At 40.5% G+C, this 22,636-nt stretch overlaps 1 protein-coding gene across 8 annotated transcripts; it reads right to left on the bottom strand.

Annotated features, from left to right (window-relative positions):
* Window positions 1-1,234: 1,234 nt before the first annotated feature.
* Window positions 1,235-22,127, bottom strand: pax6b (paired box 6b). 8 transcript variants are annotated; one of them, XM_041991568.1, is made up of 14 exons: window positions 21,970-22,127; window positions 16,196-16,382; window positions 13,290-13,343; window positions 12,473-12,496; window positions 9,940-10,070; window positions 9,563-9,598; window positions 9,263-9,478; window positions 8,724-8,889; window positions 5,413-5,571; window positions 5,115-5,197; window positions 4,868-5,018; window positions 3,759-3,871; window positions 3,367-3,508; window positions 1,235-2,678 (listed from the first exon to the last, which is right to left on the bottom strand). In XM_041991568.1, the coding sequence occupies exons 2-14, from the start codon at window positions 16,206-16,208 to the stop codon at window positions 2,593-2,595; spliced, it is 1,374 nt and encodes a 457-aa protein (XP_041847502.1). In that variant the 5' UTR covers window positions 16,209-16,382; window positions 21,970-22,127; the 3' UTR covers window positions 1,235-2,592. The 8 variants fall into 8 exon arrangements, with proteins under 8 accessions (XP_041847502.1, XP_041847496.1, XP_041847527.1 ...); XM_041991562.1 differs by lacking the exon at window positions 21,970-22,127 and adding an exon at window positions 16,590-16,693; XM_041991593.1 differs by lacking the exon at window positions 21,970-22,127 and adding an exon at window positions 13,573-13,646 and having other exon boundaries at window positions 16,196-16,493.
* Window positions 22,128-22,636: the final 509 nt, after the last annotated feature.

Here is a 22,636-nt window from a genome sequence, read left to right as displayed (position 1 = left end):
TCCACTAATTGCAGTCTTTCCTGCATTTAGAATCTCTCTTTTATTCCCTCTCTGTAATTATTAATGTTCCTACTCTGTCTCTGTGCAGTCGTCTTTTCTGCCTTCTCTTGCTTGCACACTCTGAATGGTGTTCCTCCATTTGTGTGATAACCTTGATTAAATCAGTAGAGGAGTGGAATTATCTATGGGGGGAAAACTGATTAATTTTCAATCCTCTAACTTCAGAATTGGACTATTAAATATTAAGTGAGGTGCAAATTCAAAAATTCAATTAATCAATTTAGCAAGACAGTTGGTGTCTTTGCATGCTGTGTGAATGTTACCTGACCTCAGTCTCTCCTGGATGTCTTTTTCTTTTAGAGATGGTCTCTCACTCTACCTACACACCCCTTTAAATCCACACACACATATAACCCCCCTGCTGAGGCAGCAAGTGAAGCAAAATAACTCACTCTGCCACACAATCGCTCCTCCGCTTCGCTCTAGGCGCTGACTGCTTTATTCCATGACTTTTTCTCTCTCTCTCTCTCTCTCTGCTCCCTCCTCCTCCTCATTGCTTCTGTATTTTTTCTTACCATCGTAACTCTACTAAAACAAGAGCCAGTGATGGTGAATTGCTTGACCTTTCTCATTGTGTGGTGGTGTTGTGTTGTGTTGTGTGGTCTGAGTCGACTTGGTTCAGCCCCCATACATCAAGAGGTTTGTTATTTTGGACACCTTTGTTCGGAGGGAATTTGAAGTGTTATGTGTATTGCTAGCTGTTTTAGTAACACTAGTTATATTAGAGATGTTTTTCATTTGCAGTGATGATGCATTCTGTCAAAATCTGGTCTTTACCTGCTCTGTGAAAACTGACAGCATTGACCAGGCAAAAAAAGGCTTTCTTTAAGACACAATTTTACTGTACAAAATGTTTTATAGTTTTCACAAAATACATTTAGAAAGCTCCATTTTAAATAAAATTAAATTGAAATATTTAAGAGACAGCGTGTAGACGTTTTTATCTCAATGCTCAGACATAAACCCAGTATGTGTCCATGTTCTACGTACACACTGAAATAAAAATGCAAAACTCAAAAGAGCATGACAGATGATGCTAGAAAAACCCTCCCATGGTCTTCAATTATAAATAAGGGCTGCAGGGATTGACTGCAGTCTTCTGAACTCGAAGCCAATGTAATTGAACAGAACGTGTTTACAAAATTTTGCAACACAAGATTAAATTCTTTGAAAAAAAAAACAAATAAAAAAAAACATTGTGTACTAGATGAAATACAAAGGCTTTGGTCTGTTTTACAATCAACAATGATTAAATCTGATATGTACTTGTAAACAACTGCCAAACACTTAAGTTTAAAACTCTGTCAAGCAATGTTTAATCATAATTATAGGAATTAAATATTTCTAGTTGCACCTTTTTTTTTTTTTTTCTTTTTTTTTTCTTTTTTGTTTTTTTGTTTTTTTGACCATAGGACACTATATTACAACTATACCTAAGAGACGAATTGTACCTGACCCTAAAGAAATGTTTTTCATGATGCATGGAACATTTATAGAATATTCTTGGGGATATAAATGAAATCAACTTTTATTTGAGAAATCTTTCTGGAAGATTTCTAGGGAAGACAAGTACTTTACATTTTGACATAAACAAACTGGATTATATCGAAGACGCAGTCTACCATTTACAGACTACAGGTATTCTTTTATACCTGTTTTCCACATGTAATGTTCTTCATGGTAATTTAGAGTCAATCCAACCACCAAAGCAAGAGGTCCAAGGTGTGTTGCACGTTGCATTGTCTTTGCACACTTGGGGCTGCTGACAGTGATCCAAGTCTAAATGCAGGCCGGAGGAGCCACGACCACAGCCTCAGTGGGTGGATCGAGTTTGAGTTTCCTCTGTTAAATATCCACTCGTAAGAAATTAGACTAATAAATAGTTTTCTTTTTTTTTGACACAGTAAGAGTCTTCCCTCCAGCTTTTCGTCTTAATGATATGCAACAGTGTCCAGAGACCATGCAAAGGCTGGTAGAAAGTCTCGATATAAGCAGATTAAAAGATAGTCATGGCAGAATCTCTCAGGTTCTCCTCTCGCAAACAAACGCAAGACCAACATGGTTTTCTAGCAGTCCATCTATCAGTACTTGATCTTGTTTTTTTTTTCTTTTTGTTTCATATTAACATACAAATGGCCATTTACAAACACACCAGAGAAAAAAAGGAAACAATGACTGAAGTTGGAAATAGAAAAAGACAGATAAGTTTTTGTTCCATAAAAATTTAACACGGGGCACTTTACAGAGGTCCATTTTTTCTGTCTCTCAATAGTTGTTCTCTCTTCCAAGTCCTCGTTTGAATGTGCCTGGAGCTACATAACAGCACACTGTCCCAGTGGAAAAACAAAGCCCAGACGTCCCAAGGTTCTCCCAGAGTCTTTCTTTTCCTTTCTTTCTCCGCTCCTGTCCTCTCTGTTGCCTCTCCTCAACTCTCTCCCAATGTCTTTACTTTCCTGTGCCGTGTATGTGTGAGGAGCACTGACGGAGGGCAATGGTGGAGTGGGTGCTTACAGGGTGAAGTAGCTCTTTTCTCTACTGTAGTCTTGACCAGTACTGAGACATGTCAGGCTCGCTCCCTGGGACTTGGACAGGGACAGACACTCCAGGAGAGATGAGTCCTGCAGAGACAGAAAAGAGAAAGGTGTCAATAAAAAGTAAAGCCAATCAAACCAAAAGAAGCCTAAATTAGATAAGCAGATGCACACTCAAGGTGACAGCTAACACTAGGACAGAGCATTGTACTTTAAAAGCTTGCAAAATAGGTGAACAAGCATGAGGCTGCAATGAGTCACAATGTTCTGCACAAGGCTGCTCAGTAAAAGGCTTGCAAGCTCGATAAATTGAGGCTGTGGCAATGGCATTTAAACAGAGAGAGTACAACAGCAAATGAATCAAATTAATTAGCAATTTAGCACAGAGGAAATGTGGTTATGCATGATTAACTCTTCATGACTATAACCGGTATATATGGCTTTCAGAAACAGCATCCTAATGGGGTGGAACTAAACTATGTGCTGGAGTTGTGGGATTGACATGATGGCCTAGAGTGGCAATGAAATTAACTGCATTCATGCTCCTGCAGAGAGAAAATGATATGAGATGTAGAAATATTGACCCTCAGACATGTAAACCATGAAGTCTCTTGACTAGGCTGGATGGAAAGGCAAAGCCGCTGCGACACATCATGAATTAGAGATTGCTATAGTACCGCCTAATTACAGAAGAGGTGGCAGATGTTTCAAAAAGTGCACTTTTAGATTGCATTAACTCCCAAGGATGTTGGTAAGTAATAAACTTTCTGCCTACCTGTTGAGGTGGTACCAGAAGTGGTCATTGATTGGCTGTTCATATGTGCCTGCATATGAGGGGGCGTGTATGTTTCGTAGCTCCGCCCATTCACAGGCGGACTTGTAGGCAGCATGCAGGAATAAGAGGAGGTCTGGCTGGGCTATAGATGAAGAGAGAATGTTACATTAGCTTAGCCATCCATAGTTTTCAGCTCAGTACCCTGTAATGCTGTCATTTTAAATAAGTTTTGTTTCTTTTCCGTGTCGTGGATACAACTTTTACACTTTTCCTTTTATCGTTATTTAGCCAAGCAACAGTTGAAATTACTTTTGGTGTGCTTGATTCTACTCTTATAATAAATCCAATCATAATGAAAGGTTCCTTAAATTTGTATGTAGCCTTTTACTTACTTGCATAGGTAGATTATTCGCCATGGTGAAACTGGGCATGGGGGGCAGCGCACTGTAAGTGTTTGTGAGCGCAGAGTCGGGCCTACCCAGCATTGACCCCGAGGTGAAAGACACTGTGAGTGGAAAAGAAATATTAAGTTGAAACAGCAGAAATCTTAATACACACATACAGCCCTCGGGATGTGCGGGGCTCATCTTATTAGCGTTCAGCAGTGCGTGCGTGAGGTGACGCCTTTATTTGACAAGCTGATAGGCCCGGGCAGATAGTGTACCGTGTGTCTCAGGTGATTGACTTGTGAGCATGAGTTTCAGCTCTGCCGGTGTGCCCTCGTGCCTGATTCGGTAATTACGCAGATAGTCAGCTGAGAAGTTTTGCTCAGTCATCCATTAAAAGGAAAGCAGCGGCACTTCTCCATGTGAACTAGAGCGCACAGCTACCGAGGCCTCTTCCCCACTTTTAGGTGGTTCCGCAGACATAATAATGTTTGGTATTGTTTCACATAGATCCTGTCAGATTTCCGCTAGCAGTTTGATGTGTTATTATAAGCTATAGGCTACGTTATGAAAGTAAAGCAGTTTAGCTAACATGTGACCGAAGTAACAATCTGTGGAGCTTTTGTGCGGAGCAAAAGTTGACAAAAATATATTATTTTTTAAGGGCTTAGGGAGTTGTGTCAAGGCCAATTTATGATCCTTTAGGCTACTACGTAAATAAATTGGGATGTCCTACACTCGCATACTTTCTTCCAAGTTGCTAAATGACTCTAGAATAGAATGTAGAATAAAAGCTTGCACAATTTTTACAGTTGCTGTGCTCGATTCGTTTTCTTCTACTTTTTTTTTTACCCCGCGTTCTCATTCTTCTTCTCTGGTTTGTTTGTTTGGGTTTTTTCCCCTGCTGGTCGCATGTCAGCTATTCTGCTCAGCACTGCCCCCGCGATTTCCGGTGGTATTGCTTCGTTTTCTGCGTCAAGCGACGGATAGGTAAGCTCTTGTAAAAATTGACCAAATTATTACGTGCGTAACAGATGCAGTACTAATGTCCGTCCCTCTGTTTATCCCTCTTCCGCTTTGAGCATAAGTGGGCCTTAAGTGTGTGGGGTACCGACCCGGTGTGGTGGGTTGTGGGATGGCCTGATAGACGCTGGTGCTGAAGCTGCTGCTGATGGGGATGTGACTGGAGGAGTTGTTGGCCTGTCTGCGCTGGTTCCGCAGCTTTTCCTCTCGCCTCCACTTTGCTCTTCTATTTGAGAACCATACCTAGAAAAAAAAACATTTCCATTATGGTTTTCATAAAGGCCATAACTCTCAGGTTGCTTGTTGTTTCCCACAAATGAAAAAGTTGTGTCTACTCACTTGTATTCTTGCTTCAGGTAGGTCGATTTTTGCTGCTAGTCTTTCTCGTGCGAAAACATCTGGATAATGAGTTCTTTCAAATTCTGTAACGGGAGACATTGCGCAGATAAAAGTGTTAGGGAGGAAAAGGTAGATTAGGTACAGGGTATCTGGGTTTTTTACAGGGCTGTTGGTTAATTAAATGGCTATGTCTAAATATGTTTTTAGGCCTTAGCAGTCCAAACAATTTTTCTTAGAATTAAATTTACTTTTCATGATCAAGGGCATGTTAATAAAAATATTCCACAGATTATCTGACCTTTTTCCAGTGCTTCAATTTGCTCCTGTGTGAAGGATGTACGATTTCTCTGTAGTTTCCTCTTGAGCTGCAGGCGCATCTGTGTCTCCTCTGAATCCTCGCCGTTCGAGCTGATGGAATTTGTGTTTTCTCCTGCGCCGTCCTGTTGTTGGCAGCCATCTGAGAGGATAGAAAAAAAAGCTTAATGGAAATATACATTCATTTAAGCTAATTGAATAATTAATTATCGGGCCTCATGTTGCATCAGCCTACAGCTAATTGTACAGACCGCGACGATACATCATTAATTACGGCCCCCATCATGGTTAATTTAATTCAGAATTGGAGAAATTATTGCAATTTCTCTCTAATGTTGCCAGATGACAGACGGGTGCCTGCTTGAAAAGGAGTGATGTCAAAAAGGCTTAACAGTTAAACTGTTTATAAAATATTGTGGGAAAAACAGGCTGGCGAGGGAAAGGTTGCACGCACTTATCGCATCCCAACAATAGAGTGTGTTCTCAAAAGGTTAAGAGAAATGTGACAAGATGTGGCGAGCCTCCTTTCAGAGCCTATGAAATGTATTAAAACCCCAAACTCTGTAGCCCCCCTCTTTATTTTAGGACAGAGCAGTGCCTCAATGGTCGTTCCCATATGGGCGTTGGTAGAGCCATTGAGGTGACCACCAACTTTTGAATAGGAGAAGACGCTTTTCAGAATGATACAATGCCTTCAGGAGTAAGGGAAACCATTAAACTATGGACACAGCCAGGGACGAGCAGTGAGCCCTCGGTGGGTGTAATATATGGGAGGGGAGCTATTGGAGGAGATGACAAAAGGATCCTCTCTCTGTGGAGGCACACAGGCTATAGTGCTTTGGCATTGTACACACGAGGATCCCAGTCAACAGAGCTTTGAGTCCAGTGTGTTAACCCTTATCCACTACCATCATTAATCACGTCCCCCGGCCAGCTACATGCCAGTCAGGATTTCTGTCTTCAATTGGAAACAAATGAGTGAGGAGAGAGCATGCAACCCCCTGAACAACCAAAATAAGGCCAATCTATTCACTGCTCCTGCTTGTCCGCGGTAGGCCCAAAGGCCCCTTCAGTTACAGGGCGAGGCTTATCGACTAATGTCTGTCTTGTTGTTGGACATCATTATCACACCGAGAAGTTAATGCGAAATTAGTGGGTGCGTTGATAGAGGGAGATTTATGTAATATCTCACTGATGTCTGACAGGCGCCATAGGTTGAAGTAATAAAGTTGCACGGTTCTTTTTTTTATTTTTTGGTTGTTTGTTTTTTATTTGTTTGTTTTGTTTTGTTTTTGTTTTTGTTTTTTTTGGCTTGAGAACGGATGTTTTATAAAGTTACACTGTCAGTGTGGTCACTACAAAGAAAACGTGCAATCCCAATGTATAACCACCAAATTCATTTATTGATTTTTAAGCGTTTGTATGAAATGATTTGTTAATAATAATAATAATAATAATAATAATAATAATAATAATAATAATAAAATGACGACAACATTTGAACGTGTGTTGGCCTAAAAGGATGGTAAGTGTTTATATTTTAGAGTAAGTGCAAGAGACCTGGTGCGATACTTTCTCTCTCTCACGCCCTCTCTCTCTCTTTTTTTTTTTTTTTTTTTTTTTGACAATTTTCCTCACTGCATAATACACTAAGTATTCATCTGTAGGCCAATAGTTTGTATCCACGCTATTTGTTTCTTCACTCCGGATAATCCATAAAAAGGAGTGATTGTGCAGCTATTATCCGTCTGCCAGACCCACTGACGCTAGGATGGGATTTGTTTTCTTTATAAAAAGCGCTGGGAAATAAACTCATTCTTTAGTATCACGATGTCTCTGCCAGTGAGGCGGAAAAGCAGAAAAAAGGAGATACCGAACCAATTGCGGCACCTTTCAGCTGCTGAGACTGGATCAAAACACTCTTGAGAAACCGCTTAAAACTGAAAGAGAAAGTGAGAGACTAAATCCTATAGATGGGATTTGCAGCCATATAGCCAGCGAATGAGAATTAGAAAGAGATGAAAGACAAGATCGGTGCGAAGTTTTTGTTTTTTTGTTCCTCTTTGGATAGACTTGTCTTCTTCTGGGCCCCTGTCGCTCCTTTGCTTACTCGGCTGTCTGCTGGAAAACGTATTTTCATTCCTTTGAAACAATTACTTTAGCCAAATACTTAAAAACACAATAACTACATAAACAACTCATTATTATTATTATTATTATTATTATTGTTATTATTATTATTATTATTATTATTATTATTATTATTATATGTGGAGCATAAATAAATTATATATGAATGCTATAATATAATTGGCATTTTCATATTGAAGCAAACAATAATACTCATAATAATCATAATAATAATTTCCCTTTTACATCTTGTTGATGACAGGTTATTATCACACTTATCAAGTGGTCACCAAACAAACGCAATTTCTTCTCTTTTTTGTTTGCCTATATAACTCCAACACTTGTATCTGTGCATATAAATCAGACAGTGCTTTTTCGTTTACTGTGTGTGTATTAAGGAATTAAAGTGATGTTTGTTTGTTTTTTTTGTTCTTGTTGTTTTTGTTTTTTTGGCCTGCACTGGATAGGCCGACAAGACCGGAAACCCTCTGAAGTGAAACACCTTCCACAGCAGCCCTACCATCTCCACACTCCTGCATGTTGCCATAATGAGACACAAAGCCCCTCTAATGAGCAATTACACGTAGTGCGGACCGTTCCCATAACCAATCATTGCGTGTGAAGTAAAACATTCCTTTGTACTAATATCCCCGCACATTGCTCCCCGGCTCTGCCTCCTCATCAGGAGGGGAGGAAAATGCAGGCTGTTGGATGGACACCTCTGCTGAAAGGACAAGCCGCTGTCACGCACATCCATGTCTGGGACAGTGGAGGCATTCAAACTGCATACATGGCCTATGGCTTCTTTAATTTAGACAAGGCTTAATTGGGGGTCTTGTTAGGGGCCATCAGAAACACGCCATCAGAATACCTGCCTCCTAACAGAGCCTTTGGAACGAAACCACTGGAGAACTAAGCTGTAATTCTTTAATTCATGTTCCATTATGGCAGTTAATGGCGAGTTCTGTGGAGTTTGGACATTTATCCTTAAACAAGTCAAATAGGGTTTTTTTTTTTTTTTTTTTTTGTAACTGACTCAGTATGATCCAGAGCCTGGGGTCCCAAATCAGAGCTAGAACATCCGGTAAAATCCTTCGCAGATACAACCCAACAACCACGTGCGTCAAGGTGTCTTCATCGCCACTGTGTGATAATGAGGCTCACCTTGGTTGGGCTGCCCTGGCACTGATGTTCCGGGGTACCAGCCGGGCCGGGTCCCCCAAGTTCCTGTCTGACCGTTGAGCATTCTCAGCTTGTCATACATGCCATCTGCGCCCATCTGTTGCTTTTCACTAGCCAGGTTGCGAAGGACTCTGTTTATTGATGACACCTGAATGACAAATTGCATATGATAAAAATCAAGATTAGGATTAGAATGTGTCTACATGCAGGGGCAAAGACGTGGGTGGGAACAGGGTGCATACATCTCATCACAATAAACCTGGGGGAAAAAATCTTGCAAAGTGCAAAACTGCGATGTTCTCCTAATCGACTGTATGGGTGATCACATACGCATCATGTCTGCCCCACCCCACCCCCAATCACCCCCCCTTCCTCCCTCCTCCCTCCCTCACTTTGCAACTCAGTGTATTTAATAAGACTGAATGGTTGGATGCCCATCTCCCTTTCCTCCACTGCATGAGAAAAAGGCATTTCATGTGGCAAATTAAATCATGCACACAACTTCCAGTAAATACACTTACGCTGGGTATGTTGTCGTTGGTGCAGATCCCCTCCGACAGAAGTCTATCACGGATCTCCCACGCGAAGATTGACGGACACTCCCGCTTGTACTGCGCTATTTTCGCGACCACCTCTGGAGTGGCGACCCTGGGCTTGCTGCCGCCTATTGCTCTCGGTCTTATGGAGCCAGTTTCATAATATCTTCCCAGGATCTTGCTCACGCAGCCGTTGGATACCTGGATAGGAAACAAAAGACACAATTCACATACATTATTTATGACTATTAGCGGAATTTCTAAGATGGCTCAAATAATTATCACCTTTTCACTGTCCAGCACTTGGACTTCATCATGGGTCTATAACACAGAAAATATGCCTTGAATTGTATATTAGGCTGTTTTATTATTAATATTATTATTGTTTATTTTTATTTTTAAATAAGTATAACAAATAATTTTTTTCTGCCTTATTATATTTCCAGTTAAGGAAAAATATAAGTAAAAATATTTCTTGTTTAAAACTGTCAGAAATTGAATATTTATGATGCACAAAATACGGATGTTATATGAAAACTTAAGCGTTAAGTTATTCCCACTTCGCTCCATGTGCTAATTTACAATCAGGTAGATTGTATCCAGCAAAGTCTGCATGAACCTGTTTTCTGGAAAAAAAATTTAAAAAAGAGCGAGATTGTCACCTGCAATATCCTGGAGATGTCGCAGGGTCGAGCACCACTGTGAGCAAGTTCAACTATTTTCTGCCTGGTGGAATCCGGCAGCGGTCTACCATTAACAAACACACCACCAAGCTGGTTTACGCCACTGTGACCTACATGGGGACAAAAGCAACGGAGTCATCACATCACACCACATCACAGCACCAGGTAAAATGTATGAGAATGCACATGGTTTTCATTTAATGGTGAGGAGAATGGTTAAAGCGCAAGGCTAACCGAGTTAAAGATGCAACATGAAGGCAGCATACAAAAGTTTCCTTTAAAAAATTAGATTCATTTAAGGTTTTAAAAATTCCTTAAATTGTGATCTGCTAATGGAAAAAGGTTAGGACATTTGACAAACATCCTCCTTTTCAAACACTGCGCAGTTATAGCAGCTAACGCGTGCAGAAAATGAATCAAACAGCAGCATCATATAATTCTAGTCAAAACATCTCCATATTTTTAGCACTAAATTAACAAATCAGTCGCTTGTTTGCTACGACAAAATTCAACCAACCTTTTATCAAACCGGCAAACTTCGGTGTTAAAGCACTAGTACCGTTATCCATTCCCTCACCACGACCAGCACCTTCCTCATAAAAACTATCTAAATGATGAACCAGCAACATCAATAATCCCATAAAAGAGCAGACTGAAATAAAATGTTAAATTAGCGTCCATGCAAAAGCATCGCTTTTGGGAAAGTAGCATTAAATCAACAAAATCCCGGCTCTGATATCCCCTCTAAACAGCCAGTAATTACGCATCAACAATAAACATCAACATACTAGCTCCAGAGTAGCCACTTTTATTATTACTTATTGTCTAAAAAATCATTTCTTTTTAAAAGAAGAAAATATTCCTATACTGTTGTAATGTCTCTAAAGCACAGGATAAGCTTGCAAACCTGAAGCCAAATGGGAGAGCTGACTCCCCGGAGTGCCTGAGCTGCTCTCTGTTTCTCCGCTCCCTTCCCCTGCGCTGCCGCCCGGTACATTGACTCCGGGAGCAGAGGCTCCTTAGCAATAAATAAGCTCCAAATATAGAAGAGGGGGAAAATATGATGAGCCTGCCTGACATTTGTCTTTAAAATAAAGCTAGCTGCACGTCAAGTTTGAGCTTAATTTCTGGAAATAGGCGGAAGTCGCCTCGGATCATGCATGGGAGGCTAATTGAAAAGATCAGTTGGAGCACTTGTGGCAGGCATGTCACTTTATGACACCGCTCTGCTTTTGAAAATCGCATCGTCACGACAAATAGTAGCATGATAAAACGACCCTTTCTGTCTGCATTTGGATATCACTCAGACAAAATTGGACGCTACTCGTTTACCCTCCGAGGGAGACTTCGTTTTAAGGTGGCCAGGGGCTACGCGCGGTCACACAAACGAGGGCGCGCCTGGATTCTTAACATATTAAAAGTGACATGCAGTTTTTTCCCCCCTTGTTTGTATTTGACAACAAATGCTCACAGCCACTGCAGTCCTGTTGTGTGGAATCAGTGGGTGTCTTTCCTCTGAAATGTGCTACAGTGGCCACTCGGCTTTAAATACAGACTTTATTTATATTAAATAACAAAAAGGGGCCTCTTTATACTTGACTGGATATAAACCTGTTTAACTAAGTAACATATCCCTTTTGGCCGCAATGTGTAATAATCTTCTAGCGTGGATCTGATTGATAGTAAATCCATTATCATCCCTCCAGCTCTTTGGTAATTCCAGGATTAAGTGGAATTAATAGACTTCTTACGCTGAAATTGGCCTCCCCACATTAAGTCCTGCTCTACTCTGCGGGTTCTCCGTGACTGCTCCATCACTTTTGATTTGTAACTATCATATAAATTCTCCGGATCGATAAAACCGTCAGATAAGGACATCACATAAAAATCAAATTCTCTAAGGTTAAGTCTTAATCATGCAGCAATTCCCTCAAGTGCCCAGAGTCGATCTCGCCCGCTGGCGCTGATTATGCGCCTTGTATTCTATTGCAAGTCGACTAATAGGAAAACATATGGTGTCAATTTGGACGCTCCCCACCATATACACCCAGGAGTTATTAGCACAAAAGCCAGCGAGGCCGTCGCGACCTTTAGACAACCCAAAGGGCCGAGCCCAATGATATCTCCTCGGCAATTCGCACCAGACATCACACGCCAAGCCAGGGGAGCATCCCATTAACATCAATCCGTAGCAAGCAGGAGCACAGGGGTGTTGTACACAGCTTTGATAAGGCCTTAGCATCTGTATAGTGGACGACTGGCAAGCAAGACAATATAAGAAAAAGAAAAAAAAGAGAAAAATTTACAGCGCTGCGGCCTGTAAATAAGATTCCAATGAGAAAGAGCTTTTTTGTTTTTGTCACATGAATCACACCTCTACACATCAAAACAATCCAACTGACATGTGGCCCAACATTGGATTCAAACATATTTAGACTAATGCGCACAGGTTACAGCACACACACGTCATCAAGGTATATGGAGAGTAATGTAATAAAATTATTCCACACACCTTCATCACAGATGTCATACACCTCTTGTCCAGCAGCAAGAGAGAAAATGTTTCATGTTTATCTTTTTTTTGTTTGAAACACACACCAGGAATAAGACTTTTAAGCAACTTCATAAATCTTGTTTCTTTTGATTGGCACCCACGACAATATGGTTGTTTTAATATTTATTTCCCCGTTCAGCCTGCACCAAGAGTGAGGCCTGCGGTTATAATATGAGCATTTTCTTTTCTAGTTCATGCTGTCTGTCCGGGAAGAATATGGACTAATCTACATATGACATTATTGCTATTCCTTGTGTTTCCTGCAGGACTCTTCTCCGCGCAGCTAATCTTGTATGCAGCCTGGCAGCCAGCTCTAACGCTAATGCAGACGGCTGTGCAATTATTTAATACCAACTCAAGCAGAAACAAAAATCTCCCTCTCAACCCAGCCCCCTCTATTCTCCCCTTCTCCCTCCTCTCTTTCTCCCTGGAGAAGGACGACGTGTGATTAACTTGTTCAATAATAACTTGCCTACCTATCATTGCACAAAAAAAATAAATTAACAAGAATGAAACAGCCATCAAATAACTGAGATTATTTCTTCCCCGCATCTCAGGAAGTCATGCATTTTTTTCTTTTTTCTTTTTTTGCCTGCACATAATTTTCCTTTTGTTTCCCTTTTTATTTAAAGTGTGTCTTAAATTAATTCCGCTTTAACAACCAGTGCAAACTGTCGGTGGGTGTTGCTTTCCTGCAACCACGTTAGAACCTGCGACTGTAATGAAAAGTTTGAAAAAAAATAAAAAAAAATATATATATATTAAAACAACTTACTGTTCTGCATCATTGAGGCTACGCCAGACTCCCACGTGGCTTGGTTGTGGTATTCTAAGCGTCACAGGGAAATAACAAAACTGGTTAGCATCAAAAAAAAAATCTACAGTGTACAGATCTTTGTTTGCTTTGAGTGTCATATAGTTTGCAACATTTCTTTAAAATACATAATTTGTTTTTCATCTCGTTCGTTTTGAATTTTGCGGATCTGCTTGTTTAAAATTATAGATGCACAGTGAATTTTAACATCCTCAGTGTATGTATGCATTTTAATTAAACTTGCCTGGAAACAGAGTTGACTGTCCACTCTATTACAATTTAGTCAATCATCTGCCGTTTTCACTACTTAATGTCTCCCTATAGGACAAAGCAAAACAACACATTAGCACAGCCATGGCTATACTGATACTTTTTTTCTTGTCCTATATTTACAATTAACGTAATTCTTGTTGCCAAGCAAATAAATTCAAATTGACAACTTCCATATTAGGCATGTTTCCTAAAGCACCTGTCAAAAATCATTCAAACTATAGTCGCGATGTAGGGCCTGTAACTCTTCACTGTTTCCTTTAGTGTTTTCAGACTTTTCTTTTTTCTTTTCAAACAAAGAAATCAACCCTTATCGTCCCAGCAAGAGGCCTCTATATAGCCTTTTTCTTTTAAACTTGATATGCCCCCTCTTGCGGAGTCTATCGTGGAAACTGTACAGTGACACACGTTGTCTACTTCGCCTCACTGCTCTGCAAAAGTCCAGACCAGGAGGGGGTACAAAGCTGGTGCACAAAGTCCAACAATGCACCCCCTCTTTTTGCCTCCGTATACCTCAAACCCAGGGCGAAAACTCGGCCTCCGCGACTAGAAACACGCAGCTTCCCCACTAAACACACCAACAAGTTCAGATTAATACAAAGAGCCGGAGGCATGTATCCACCCCCTCCGGGACCATTCACACACACACAAAAACGCACACACACACACAAACACACACACACACACACACACACGTGCACGACCGTGACCCCGCTGCCGCTGGTGCGTGAATGTGTGTTTTGTTTGCCCTGCTTTTCTACATTTTTTTTAAAAAAGTAATTTCTTGTTAAAAAATATTTGGTGGTTATTTGGTGCTGCTGGTGCGGGTTGTAAAGCGGGTTTAAATACACAACAGCGCAGTGGGGCGCTCAATTGGAAAAGACAAATGCAGTAAAGAAGCCATTGAAAAGAGAACAGATAAAAAGGGGGCCAGGGAGGGAGAAGACTGAAGTTTTCATTTTCTCTCTTCCTACAAAGTTGTGTTTTGAGCGGAGCAAAGTGGCCTGTAATGTCGACGTCTCACACACTGCGTTTTAGTCCAAGACTAGTTTGTGAGATGCACGCAGGGCCGCCATTACTTTCAGATTGTAGCTTCCTTTTCATGTTTAATAAATGGGCTGCTCGGTCATTTATCAAATTCAGATTCCTTCACATGGCCCTGCTTTTGAGTCAGCCTGAAAACCTTAGAACGGCGCATAAATAAACTTGTATACACTGTGTATTTTTAGCCGAATGTTGTGAAGTTAAATTGGATGTAGAGGGAAAAAATCTTAATAAAAAAAATTTGCACAATAGTTAGTCTGTAAATTCCCTGTAGTAGCTTTTAGCATTGTAAGGAGCAAGTGGTTAATCATTCATTTAGGGTTGAAAGCTCAAACGTTGTTGTTGAGGTTAACGACGATCTATCTAATATGCTTTTCTGTCCCTGTAATCCGTAACAGCAAAATCTTAATTCAACATACTTATTCAGGCCGGGGATTCTGCACTAACAACATTACAACATTCATTCCTACATGCAGTAGGCCATGTGGGCCTTGGATACTACAATTTTGGTAGTATATATCTATATATATATATATATATAGATATATATCTATCTATATATATATGTATATATATATATACATAAATATATATATGTATATATATACACACACACACAATTAAATATTTAGTAAACGATAAGTTTAATGCAGTTAAGATGAGAACATGTTAATATATAACCAAAAGTTTTATTGTTTATTGTTTTAGACCTTTTTCTGTTTTATGCAGAGTTTTGTTTTAAAATTACACAACGTACGTGTATAGTTAAAGTTAATCAGTGCATCATTTTGAAAACATGTATAAAAACAGAAAATAGTTTAAAAGCTGCAACAGTTTTGGAATTAAAGTTTATGTTCTATTAAATAACAAAATCTATTTACAACAGATATATTTCTAAAAATGTTTTTTTTTACACGGTTATGGGCCAAGCAAGGTCAGTAATTTCCTACTTGAAATTATCCCCAGAACCAAACTGTTAAGCTATAAAATCAGCTGAAGATGTTTTCATCAAATTTACCTTAGAAACATGGGGGGCAGTTATATGGTCTCTGACGCACAAACACGCTAAAACGGACCTTGCAAGTGCTTCGTGGAGTTTTTTTTTTTTTTTTTTTTTTTTTTGAAAGCGCTTGGGTGACTCGCCTGCATGAATCAATCTGACACCTTTCCTCAACGGGTCATTGCGCCCCATTCTCCACGATGATCACTGTCCTGGCCCAACGTGACTTTTTACTCTTTGCTGTCATAAATAAGCGGTAAGCTATCCGTAGGCCTAAACACAACAACAAAAATGGAGCAGATAAAACCGACAGAGGCGCTAAAGGCTGTTCGCACTTTTGAGAGAGTCCAGTCAGAAGACAGGCTGCACAGTCCAAACGATAAAACACATGCATCCTGACCCCTGATCCTCACCCTACACCCGAAAATAAGCCAACTGTAATAATAATAATAATAATAATAATAATAATAATAATAATAATAATAATAATAATTGTGATTTATAATAATTTGTTTATAATAATTTAAGAACAAACTTTTAGTAAAGATCTCACCTTTTTGGGGCATCCTGCGTCGTTTTCAAACTCCTTGACAAACTATAGGTTAGCCTAGTTGTCCACACCAAAGAAAAAAAAAAAAAAAAAAAAAAAAAAAAAGGCCGACCACGATCAGTCTCTCACGGGAAGTTTAGAAGAGGAAAAAATTAGTTTCCAGTGGTCTTCGGCGGAGACGGAGGGGATCCTGCGAAGGAGACAGAGATTGACAGTGAACTCAGATGTCAGGACGCACAGAGTTTGGCGAGGATGTGCGCTGGCGTGTGAGAGAGCGAATGAGAGAGTCGGGATGAGAGAGAGTGGGGAAGAGAACGAGGGAGGGTGATGACGGGGGTGTGTAGAGGCAAAAGAGGGGAGGGAGGAAAGGAGGTGGGGGTAAAGAGAATGAACACACCTATGCTGATTGGTGATAGAACAAGTGTATTAATGTATGTGTTCCTGGTCTGTTGTGCGCGCCTCTCCTCTCCTCGCTTCCCTCCGCCGCTCTTCACTGGCCCATTAGCGCGACCCGACCTCTGTCATCATCCCCCATATAAACACTTCCCCCTGCACCACACAGCCTAAGCGGGAAACGGGGCCGAGCCACAGCGAGAATGAGAGAGAGAGAGAGAGAGAGAGAGAGAGAGAGAGAGAGAGAGAGAGAGAGAGAGAGAGAGAGAGAGAGAGAGAGAGAGAGAAAGAGTCTTCCCAACCCACTAATCAGCCCACGCTTGCAAATACTCTGTGCTCACTTGCTGAATATTACCCTATTGCAAAAGCAACTGCCGTGGAAATGCTTATTGGAAGGAAAGCTCTATTCTTCAAGGCTGAATTGGGTCCGCGCAGGCAGGCAGGGAACCTCAGGCATGCCTAGCTACAACCTGAGGCTAGCTAGTGCTACTAAAAATAAAAAAAATAAAAAAAAGATGGGGGGAGGGAGGGGGGACTATACCGGTAGAGCAGCGCGCACGTGAATGTTGGAGCTCGTAACACCAAATTAAAATCACAAAGAGCTGCAGCGTGCCTTTTATGAAGCAGTGGATTCTGTACAGATGCGATTAAAGTGGAGACGCATGTGGTTGTGTTATTTGAAAGTTTGCAGGCATGTAGCAAAGCGTCAGCTCAGATTTAGATGGAGTTTAGACTTTATCATTCTGCATTAGTCTGTCTATGAAAAGCTTGACGCGCACTAGCTTCTCACTCTCTTCTAGGCGATTAGCTTAAAATAAGAAAGTTTATTTTACTCCAAAACAGATGATTAAGCTGAAACGTATCAATCTGAGTCTCAGAGGAAGTTTGGTGGTGCTTTAGCACCAGATAAGTTGGCAAAAGTTGTTTAGCATTCAGCTTCAAATTTGCATACTTCAAAAATCTCTTGCATTAAAAAAGAGGGGAAACACGGTCTTCCCTCATTGAAGAAAAAAAAAGAAAGAAAGGAAAAGAAAAATCGACCACGTGCTTTTGTTTATTCTTTGACCATTACCTTCCCCTGAATAGCCTTACCCCTCCTGTCAACAAGAACGCCGTGCGTAAATAGCGCAGCCTTTAGGCAAGCTCGGCTGCTTTTTATGGACACATTTGCAAGGCTCGGCGACGTCACTCTTGCGACCTGACAGCAAATAGCACGCGTAAATAAAGTAAAGCAAATGACTGTGTAGCCATGGCCACACGCTCCCAAACTGCGCTGGTTGAATGACTTGGGTATTAACGCACACCTCAACGCACCCAAAAGCAACCCCTCTGCGCCCGTGTTTGAGCGGAGACTCGGGGCTTTGGGCAGCACCAGTCTCAGCGCCGAGGAGCCCCGTCGCTCAGACCAAAAGGGAGGGGGTTAAAATCGAGGGGAAGAGAGTGAGAGGTTTGTGTGGATGTTGAAGCCAAACCGAAGTAGAAAAGGGGGTGCATGAAGGGGTGAAGAGACTGAGACTACAGAGGGGCAGAAGCAGGGGGAGGGGAAAGATTTTTTTTTTCTGGGGATTGGAGGCCACGAAATGAAGTCATGGAGGCCTACACTTGACTTTCTTTGACATGTGAAAAAGTAGGAGAAGTCAGAGCTCATCAATAAAACACTTCGGAGGTGAAAGAGGGCTCCCTAACAACCATCGCATTCCTGACTGTGGGTTCAATGAGTAGACAAACGACGCTGCCAGCGAGAGGGAGAGGGTGAGAGGCAGAGAGGGAGGAAAGGGGGAGGTGAGGGACTGCCCGGCTTGAATGGGGCCCTCAGTGGGCCGGCGAGATAATGAGCTGAGAGGACCGGCTCAAACTGTCACCGAGGGTCCCGCGGTGAGGAACAACACTTTGGCCAATACTCCCTCATCAAACAACCCGTAAACTAAACAAGCACATTCATCTGTTTCTCCTTCCTGCTTTGTTTCTACTTACTTAGACTGGTGGCTCAGCCTATAGCCCTGGCGTGAATGGCTGCAGCTTATATCAGCTGAAGGAGGGGTTCCCTAACATTTTCACGTCAAGGACTTTCCCCCCATTAGACATGCATTCGACTACAAACACCCCCTGCACCACCTCACAGTCCCCCCACAGACAGGAGTTTTTTCCTATGAAGTGACCTCGAATTGGTTTGAATTTTCACAGTAAAGGAAGAGTTTAACTTTCAACCAACAATCATCATCAGTGAGCATTAACAGTTTCCTACAAGATCAGTTATTTTTTTGGTTAATTTGAGAGAAGCATATTGGACTGCCAGAATAGCTCGTTGACTGAAGGACCAAAGGGGTCTTGAGGTTTGTAGTGTTTACTAAGCGATGAGTGCTTGATGGTTGAGTCAGTATGACACAGACGTCCGCATGAGAGCTGTGGAGAATATTTTTTTATATATATAAATAGAAATGGTTTCGAGTTTCTGATTTAAATTCATACCAAGATTCAACAAAAAGCTGCAATATTGCATCTAAAAATTTAAATGTCCCCAAGATCATCAACTGAAAAGTATGGTATTTCTTCCTTTGTTGTGCAAATGTTATTACCACTCACTTGTCACAGACTGCAGCTGTCAAAAATGCAGACCGCTAACCTGCCTGCTGAAAGACAGATTCCCCGATGAGAGTGTCAAGTAGTTTTCTTTGGAAACAATACCTCCAGTAGGTTATTGATTTCTTTGGTTAAGCTGTAAATCCGCTCCAAGAGCTAATTCGTTGTCTCCATTCAAGAGATTTCTGTTTTGTTTTGTTTACTTTTTTATTTATTTTTTTCTTCTCACAACCTACACGGATTTGTCAAGTGTGTCAACAGCATTTATAGGACCCAGGTGTAGGAAAAAAAAGACTGTATATCTAAATTACGTTCACATTGCAGGTTTGTAGCAGATATGATAGTTTCTACAGGACAAAAAAAGAAAAGAAAAGAAAAGAAAAGAAAAAGAATTAGGGTGGAAGGGGGCGATGTTGGGAAAGCAATTAGCCCAATTCGGATTAGCAGCAACTAATGTCACAGGCCTTGAAAGGAAAGCCTAATCTGGCCGCTATTTTCCCTTTAGGCAATGTGGTATTTGCACCCCTGTAGAAACTTTTAAATACAAAAATAAAAGAAAGAATGAAGGAAGGAAAGAAAGAACGAAAGTCATTGAATGAGTGATGATCTGGATTGGAAAAACGTTTTGGTAAGAGGAAAATGGATTTTTTTTAAGCTGGTATGTAGAAATTGGTGCAGTTTTATAATCTTTGAAAATCCCCTTTTTAATAAATTTGGTAAATTCCTGTGATAGGATTTTGTCTTTAAAGACATTTTTGTTCATTATTGTATTTTAATTGATAGTCATTTGTCTTTGTGATGATCCCCCACTGGGGGTCACAGTTTACTTACTTTGTATTCATTAGAACATCTGGGGGATGTCTACTAGAAAAAATGACAACATATTTACAACATGAAGTTGTAACAATTCTATCTAAATTTTAATTACACTGGCTTTTATTTCCATTGTATTGATCTAATTTTAAATTACTTTATTTTTTAAATAGTTTTGTAATCATAAAACAAGTTGGAATTTAGTTATTCCAGAAGGAAATACAAATTGGTTTTTACTAGATTTTTTTTTCTTCTTTTTTTTTCTGGTCTGGTTTTTTTATTTATTTTTGTTTGTTTTGTAATTAATGTGTTTTCACTGTCAAAAAGTTAAAAAAGATGTACATTTTCATTTTGTGAATAGATAATTATTAATTCATTATGTTTCTTAAAACTGCTCATAGCATTTATTATTAAATATTACCACAAATAAATATTGATTCAATTTTATTAAAACATTTGTAACTCATTTTGAAATGATTTTTTTTTTACACAATGCAGCTGCATTTTTGTTAACATGAGCTGTCATTCATCAAACAGCCTCAGACTGTCACATCCATTCACCCGAAACGGATGCACGAGGACACCGCCAATTTATTTGCATAAATCATTTCCAAGTGTACTATGTAAGAGTCCATTTTTTTAACAGCAGCCATTTCACAGTCACTTGCTTGTTCGACTTTTGCGGGAAGATTTCATCAAGCGGTTGTTTTTCTAAACATGACTGTGCACGTGGAGCGCTACCCTCAGCAGGATCTCTGTTAAAGGCGACTTATTTTTCAGGACATTGAGAAAATATAGTGAGACATCACTCCATCACTGCGTGCAGGACACAACCATGTAGCTTCTTCAAGTGGAGATGTTTGCAAGTTGCACCTATTTAGCTCTATGTGTAAAAGGTCGAATCATCTGCGTCCATCTTCAATCATAACTGATGACTGCATTTTCTAATGTATTAGATTTATAGGATTATAAGTTTATTTTATGCTGTTCTTTATTGAACATGTCAGTCTTTAAGAGTTCATAATTCTTAAAAATTTCTGGCAAGATATTGGGCGTATGGAGCTGTTTTTGTACAGGACGTTGAAGTTGTGGTCCGCGAAAGCCCTCTCCTGGCAAAAGGCTGAAGGCTGGGATAAACACCGGGGCTAATGGTGTCACAACGCTGCTCGACAGGCGTGACAGGAAGAAACACAGGAGCCAAACATGCAGGAACCTGGACCTGAGACTCGCTTAGACTCTTTGGGTCTTGAGAAGGAAATTGAACAAAAGACCCTTTTACCTTTAAACACAGAAGTCCAAGTGAAAACCGTCAAACCTCGTGTCATTTTCATGTTTGCAAGTTGTTAAAAAAACAAGCAAGTCGATCTACAGCGCGACGTTTAACTCAACATCTACATCAAAATTCTAGTTTCTCCAAAACCAGAAGCTTCAGCGAGACGATGAAGATCTCCGGGCTCTCAAATCTGCAGTCCACGGTGACAAATTCCACTTGTGGAAGGCGACCTTTCCTCTGGGCTAATAGATCGGGTAGAGCTGAATAGAACTGATCATTAAATTTAGGCCACTGTGCAGGTTTAAATGTCTAATTTTCATTGCGTATATCTCACAGTAACAGGCGTTTTTAAAGGAGTGACGTGCGTCTAATCCATCAGCAATGTTCGCTAATTACACGCTTAATGTGTGAGTAATAGATGACAACAAAAAACGGAATCAGCACGCTCACATTTGTGTGGGTGTACGCTTCCAGGACCACATGAAACAATGTGCATGTTGTTAAACGGTTTATATTCATATTTATTTTTTTGTCATCATTTACCCACAAACGTTTCCAGTGAAGCAGGCTTAAAACGCTCAGTTACATTGTCATGATTTGCGAGCTGTTATAAAAAGTAGAAGCACATAAATGAGTGCTGTTTGCGTATTTTCAACAAGAAGGTTACATTTAAATTTCAAAACGAAATTGTTCAGAAGAGTAACACGCTCAAACTCACCGGACGAAAGGCAGCAGCGGCGTATAACCGGTATCCTGTCCGTTAAAAATAACGTGGTTTTCTCAGTCCCCAGATTTCTACTCCGTGTCCTGTAACAGAAACTTGTAGGTCCCGATTAAAATCTATCTACCTTTGGATCCGTCGTGAAGTTGAAATGTCAGTGAGACTGAGAAAAAAAATCTGCGGCTCTTAGCAGCAACTTTCCCTTCAGCATCAGCTTGAAGTTGGCAGTGATTGGCTGGAGCGACGGCTCCACGTCACACCTTGGACGGGACTCGGTGCAGAACTGGGAAGTGCACAAGGTGGCCCAGGAGCGCACCGGCCTGCGTGTCACGGTGTAGCTGTATCACAGCTAACGGCTAACAACACACTCTACCTGACTTATTTGGTTGTTATAGCTTTGTATTGTTTAATTTCATTTAACTATAAAATTAAATTACAGTGAGCTCTGTTATTTCTGCACGTGCTAAACTTCCAAAGAGGTGCAATGAATTTTGAACTTTGAAATATTCTCTCCTGAACACCATATTCTCCATTTTAATTGTTTTTACTGTTTTTTCTTTCAATAAAGCTTTGGAGTGTCCATTACTTCCGCAGCATGCTCAAAAGGAAACAGGCACATTGTAGTAAACCACTGTTTGCTAGTTTAGTCTGCATTTGCACTTTT

The sequence above is a fragment of the Melanotaenia boesemani genome, chromosome 1 (assembly GCF_017639745.1).
Source record: "Melanotaenia boesemani isolate fMelBoe1 chromosome 1, fMelBoe1.pri, whole genome shotgun sequence".
Taxonomy (NCBI): domain Eukaryota; kingdom Metazoa; phylum Chordata; class Actinopteri; order Atheriniformes; family Melanotaeniidae; genus Melanotaenia; species Melanotaenia boesemani.
Note: the sequence above shows the minus strand (reverse complement) of the source record. Positions and strands in the feature narration are given on the sequence as shown.